Here is a 6,780-nt window from a genome sequence, read left to right on the forward strand (position 1 = left end):
CAATAAGCTATTTTGGACTTCTCTACAAGTCATTTGCACTTCTCGAATGACTTCTCGATATAACTTGATCTGTGACTTGTCGATATCTTAACTTAGAACATTTTTCATAGAACATCTTTATTCAAATCCAAGCTTCTACATCTTTTCTCTGAGACATGATCATTGTTTGATCTTCTTCCAGGGTTTATTCCTTAGCTTTAATCTGTTCACAGAAAAATCCCTATGTCCAATCTTCAAACCATTTTTACAGACTCAAGAAATACAATACAAAATATAGATTTAGATTATCATACAACTTAATCTTAGGATTGTCAATGTGACTTAGTCTTGTTATTATACAGGCATGTCTTACACAACAGAGATAAAGAAGTGAAAGTCACAAGCCCATGGACAGAGTCAACAACAATGTTTTGGTCAACAATGAATCTGGGTTTTCTACTCTTGATTACACAGATTCTTATTCTACTTTTTTGGCTACACTTGCTAAGCAAGCTAGCCACCACAATGAGTTGCCTTAGTTGGAACTGTCGAGGCCTGGGATCACCTCATACAGTTCGAGTGCATCATGATCTCCTGAAAGACTGTAAGCCTAATTTTGTTTATTTTATGGAAACTTTTTCTTATGCTAATAAAATAGAAGAGCTTAGAATTCATTTTGGTTTTGATCACTGCTTCTTTTAGGATAGAGTAGGCAGAAGTGGGGGTTTGTCGATTATTTGGAATAAAAAATTTCAATGTGAAATAATTAATTACTCTCGCAATCACATAAATGTGGCTATTATGGAAAATAACGCTCTTGCTTGGCGTTTAACTTGCTATTATGGTTATCCCGAGCGATCTCGGGGGATAGATTCTTGGAATTTCATTCATAGTTTGGCAGGCATGTCACCTCAGCCATGGTGCATCTTAGGTGATTTCAACATTCTAATGTATATTTCTGATAAGAAAGGCATTGTTTTTCATCCTCAGAGCCTGCTTACTGGTTTCTGTAATCCTATTGAAGACTGCAATCTATCTGAACTGGATCTTTATGGTGGAAATTCACTTGGGATAAGTGTAGGGGTACAGATGCTTAGGTGAGAAAAAACTAGACATGGCTTTTGCTTCCGCAAGCTGGTGGTCTAAATTTCCGCTATGTCAACTCAAGGTTCTTCGTACTTCTATTCCTGACCATGAACCAATCTACCTGGAACTCATTCAACTTGATATATCAGTGAAGAAATTTAGGTTTCATTTTGAAAAGGAACCCTGTTTATTTGCTAACGTTACAAAGGCTTGGAATAATATTCCGTTTGTGCACTTGCTTCCTAAGCTCATTCAATTATCCTCTTTTAGGGAGAGGTGGGGTAGAAACTTCTTCCATAAATTTAAAGACAAAGTAAAAGAACACAAACATACTCTAGACCTACTTAGTGAGAAGATTGACGAGGAAAGTGTAAAGAAGTATTTGGAAGCTAAAGCTTTACTTAATGATCTACTAGCTCAAGAATAAGCTTACTGGAAACAAAGAGCAAAATTATTTTGGTTGGACGAAGGTGATGAAAATACGATGTTTTTCCATTTTAATGCATCAGCTAGGTTGAAATCGAATCTGTTAGTCCCTTAACAATATGACAAGAATTACAAAAGGAGGGTTGAATGGAATTCTTGAAACTTTTTCTTGAAATAAAAATGTTCTAACTCGAATACATATATAAGTGTGAATTGATTAGCACAATGCGGAATAGTTACTTAAGTGAATCAAAACACAAGTAATTAAAAACAAGAGTCTTTAAAAATTTTCTGGTGGATTGAATGATTCCACCAGAGATATATATTATATATCGAGAGAACCCTGTGTGCAAAATGCTCACAGCTGCTTACAACAATTAAACAACTAAGACTACAGAGAAATGCTAAGAATTCTGCTTACAAATATTTCTCTGCTTTGTTGCTTAGATAATTTCTTAGTTGCTACTTCTTGGTTTATATATCACCAAGATTATAAAGTAATTAGACAGGATAATAAAACAAAACTATCTAGTCTATTACAATGCTACTTCATTACTCTATTCCAGCATCTTTGAATATCTTCATAATAGCATGGAAATGGCAATGCTTCTTTGTTCTCGAAAACCCAGTTGAATAGGCTACCACATTCCATTTGCATCCACTCGACACATGTGACTGTGTTGTCACTGTCAACAGATATTTGAATTCTTTATCTGTCGGGTTCATGATCATCCGTCGAGTTATTGATCATCCGTCGGGTTGTCTAGTTGATCATCCGTCGACTTCATTGTAGTTTCTCCGTCGGGTAGCAATCTGGCACTTAACTTCATTTCATTTATGCAGAATTACAAGACATCATCTATGTACAATTAATCAACCTATTCTGCATATCTAGTTAAAGTCAACATGACTTGAATACTACTTACAAAATCTATACAATGGTGTATGCATGAATGTGCTACAGACTTATTGTTACATAAGCTACTCACTCGATGGATAATACGTCATCATCCGTCGGGACTATAATGAGTCATCCGTCGGGACTATAAATCTTATCTGTCGAGTGCTACATAATTTCACTAGGTAAAATATACCAAGGTGTTTTGTTCTTGAAATCATCAAGTACACAACATATATACAACAATCTCCCCCAATTTATGTCAACTGGAATTGTAGCCATAAATTAAGAGATACTTGATGATAACAAAATACCCTAAAAATACAACTTTAAAAGAAAGTAGATATTACTGAAAAGTGCTTCAATTAACAAAATGTACAAATTTTTGCTCACAGTCATTTTCAAGATGCTCCTCTAGCCTGAACAAATCTATCTAATTCCTTGAAGGTCTGGATCTCTTTCCAAGCTTTCTGTTGTTTTCTTCAATCTGATTTCGGAGATTCCTGTGGAATTCTAGTTCATCAGATTCTGAGAGATTTAGCTTCCCTTGCATTTCCAAAAGAGTCTCATTGCTAGAGATGCTCAATTGGTCTTCTAATCTGAAAAATCTTCTCACACCTTTGTCATCCATGAACTCCATCAGCCAGTAGGGCCTTAGATGCACTCTCCTCCCTGTGTAAGGGATAATTAGAGTCTTTGGAAGTGCATCTTTAGCTCTAACACTCCTTAGCTCTTCAATCTTCTTCAGTACCAATCTTCTTGCAGTAATATTGAACCCAAAGTTCTTCTTGAAGGATGAATAAACTTTAATCAGTACAACTTGGCTTTCTTGAAGGATCCTGTGAAGTGGCCACTGAATCTCCTTTCCTCCTTTGTACTTGAACACTAACCTTTCAGGTAGGTTTCTGTATGCATCAATTCCTCTCACTTCATCTAGTTCATCTAGATAGAAGTTTAGATCATAAAATTCTTTGATGTCACATAAGTACATGTAATCTCCCCTATTGTCTTTGGACTGAGCTTTGACTACAACTTTGGATTTGAGAGGTGACAGCTTCACTTTCTTGACTGCTCTTGACTTTGTTCTTCTTGGCTTGCTAAGGATTGGTAGATTGAAGTCAGGAATTGGTATGTTCTCCCATTCTATTGACTCATCCTTGGGCACAATAGGTTCACCATGAATATTCCTGTAGGGATCCACCACCCTGATATCTTCAAATACCACAAAGGGCTTTGATGCTTGAGTTGTAGATGGTGTGGATTCCTTAGGAAATTGATCTTCCAATTCCTTGTCAACAATATCCAGTTTCCTTTTAGTTCTTTTAGCCAATTCCTTGATTCTTGGAGATTTCTTCTGTTGTTCAACTTGCTTCTTTGATTCAGTAATTTCAGATTGCTGAACAGGAATTTGTTGTGATGAATTTACTGCATGTAGCTTGGCTAAGATAGCAATTTGATCTTTCTTCTGTTTAGCCTTTTTAGCATCTAGAGCAGCTTGCTTCTTTTCCTGCTTCAATCTAGCATTTTCTTCTCTCTTTGCTTGAGCAAATTGAGGATGTCCAGCCACCATACAAATTTCTTTCCCATTCCTGGAAATCTTGGCAATTCTCCTTTTAGAAGCTGAATCAGCTGGATCTTTGTAGAAAGCAATTGATCTTGATAGAAACTTCTTTTTATCAGGCTTAAGTGTCTCATACACAATATCCAAAGGGTTCTTCAATGATGATTTTGAGTAGTTTACCCTTGGTTTTAGAATTGTTTCAGTTTTTGGAGATTTGATGCAGGAAGGTTGTCCTCTTTCCAGATAGTTCATGCTCTTCTCATTCACACTAATTTGCTTGACTTGAGAGTGATGGATGACTGACTTAACTGGCTCCTTGACAAGTTCAAACTTCTTCTGTATTTCCTCATCAATCTTCTCTCAGTTGACTAAACTCAACTTCTCCTTATCAGCTGCTCTTATGTTGGCCGCTGCTGCATTGATCAGATCTATACTATCTGTAACTGATGGCTTTGAGACAGTAATTGAAGGCACAATTACTTTACTGATTTGAATTTGAAGCCTCTCCCCCTCACTTGGTCCTTTCTCCCCCTTTTCGTTATCATCAAGTTGAGGTGAAGAGGGGGTTTGAGCAGCCACCAGTTTTTGTACTAGATTTGTCTGTTAGGCTTGATGAAGATGAATGGCAGTTAAAGATGCTTCCATGGCTGACATTCTTGTTTCCAAGGCATCTATCTTGGTTGACAGATCAGAATTTTTCCTTAATTGCCTCTTGATGTCAAGCATTGTAGCTTCTGGAAGTTTAGAATCTATCTTGTCTGAAATGGCCTTCTTCATCTCCTCAATATCACCCTTCATGGTGTTTACATCCCTAGCATGCTGGAAGCCTTGGATTTATTGAAGTTGCAGGGAGGCTAGATGTGCCTGAAGGAGCTTCTTGGTGCTGGCATTAGTAGTGGTTTGAAGAGCAGTATTTGTCTGATTGATTAGCTGGATCAGGGTTGTCTTAAAGTAATGCTCATCACAGTGCTTTGAGAAGGCCCATGATGGCATACCTGATCTTGAACTTGAGCCTACTTCTCACCCTATATTCATTGCTTCATCTTCACTATCCCCACTCCCATCTCCAAAGAAATCAGCTGAACCACCAGTCTCATAGTCCACATCACCAGCTGTAGAAGGTAAAGCTGTGATGAAATCCTTAGCTCTCATTATAGACTGTGTGGTATGCACCAAATTCAGCATCCTTTCTGCATTGTCATTGCCCTGTTCAGCTAGAAGTTGATAAGCTGGAACAGGGTGAGTAAATGCCTCAGCTTCAAGGGAGGTGGAATCTATAACAACTTTAGGATGCTGAGATAGTCCCTCCCTATCTGCATCCTGGACATTCATTGACTCACTAGCAATGACATCCATCCTTATAGCTCCAGTACCTGCATTTCTCTCGTTTTCTCTCTTTTGTTACATCAGGGTCTCACCCTGGCTCCCCACCCTCACCTTCACCTATTAAGGTGGGACTCCACTCACTCTCTTTTGCCAATCCTGAAGAAATGGATTGCATAGTTTAACTCATTTCCTCTCCTTTTTCCTGGGAGCAACCCAGACTCTCACTCAAAACACTCTTCTCTCTCAATCCTAAGAGTTACTGTACAACCACTAAATCTTCTACACTTGAAATAAATGAAGTTTGAAGCTGTGCAGAGATACTCGACGGATGAGTGATATCCATCGAGTGAGTGGATTTGCTATCCGACGGATAACTGCTGTCAAGCTTATCCGTCGGGATACAATTACTACTCGACGGATGAGCAATATCCGTCGAGAGAGTAGAAATGAATGAGCCGGGAATAGAAACTATTGTTGACTCTGTGTTGATTGAAGATATTTTGGGCACAGATGTTACAACAGTTCCTGAAAGAATTGGAAAGTGAGCCAACAAATCATCTAAAAGATGATGCTTACTTGCACTAGATTTTGGCTTCCCCAATAGAGTTAAAGAAGGGGAATCAGGAATTGATGTGTTTATCATATCCACATCCAGAGAATTTGTTGGTGAGTTGGGTGTTTGAGGTGCTTCTATAACTAGAGATTCTGGCTGTGACTCCACATTTATTGGAGCCACATCAAACTGAATTTGTGAAGGTGCAGTGACTGTGTCTGTTACACCAGTTTGCACTGTGTGTGTACCCTATGCATCCCCAAGGGTTTTAGACTTATTCTTTCTAGCATAAGTCTGGGGTGAGCATGTGTCCCTAACCCTCTTGGCTTGTGATCTTGGTTGAGAGCTTTGTTCAATAACTACATCCTTTTGGGAGGATGCAGCTAGAAATAAGCTTTTGTCCTTTTTAAGCACTACAGTTTGTTGGGAAACTGCAGTGTGGCTAGGCTGGGATCCACTCAACTTTCCAACCTTATTCTTGGGGTTTCTTTGATGTTCACCCCTTCCCTCACCTAACTTACCCTCATTCACACTCCCCTCTTTGGCTTTAATGGATTTTGCAACTAGCATCTTTTGAGAGATACCAGATGGGGCTTTCTTTGATTTGGATTTTGAAATAGTTGCAGGTTTGGTAGCTTGGGTAGGCAATTGTTTGGTCATTGACACAGTTGCCATAGCCACACTAGAACTCAAAGAAATTGAGGTTGGAATAGTTGTAGGGATAGATGAACTTACCTCACTTACCTAAGATGCTTGCATTACAGGGAAATAGAACAATGGCACATCCTTGTGATGATTGGCCCTGTTCAAATCTTGTTACTCCCTTAACAATATGACAAGAATTACAGAAGGGGGTTGAATGGAATTCTTGAAACTTTTTCTTGAAATAAAATGTTCTAACTCAAATATAAATATAAGTGTATTGATTAGCACAATGTGGAATAAAACTTA

General features: G+C 38.3%; 1 protein-coding gene across 1 annotated transcript; it reads left to right on the plus strand.

The window, feature by feature from the left end:
• The first annotated feature begins 1,093 nt into the window (after positions 1-1,093).
• On the plus strand, positions 1,094-1,492 carry LOC141707840 (uncharacterized). Its single transcript, XM_074511234.1, has one exon. The coding sequence runs from the start codon at positions 1,094-1,096 to the stop codon at positions 1,490-1,492; it is 399 nt and encodes a 132-aa protein (XP_074367335.1).
• Positions 1,493-6,780: the final 5,288 nt, after the last annotated feature.

The sequence above is a fragment of the Apium graveolens genome, chromosome 1, assembly GCF_009905375.1.
Source record: "Apium graveolens cultivar Ventura chromosome 1, ASM990537v1, whole genome shotgun sequence".
Taxonomy (NCBI): Eukaryota; Viridiplantae; Streptophyta; class Magnoliopsida; order Apiales; family Apiaceae; genus Apium; species Apium graveolens.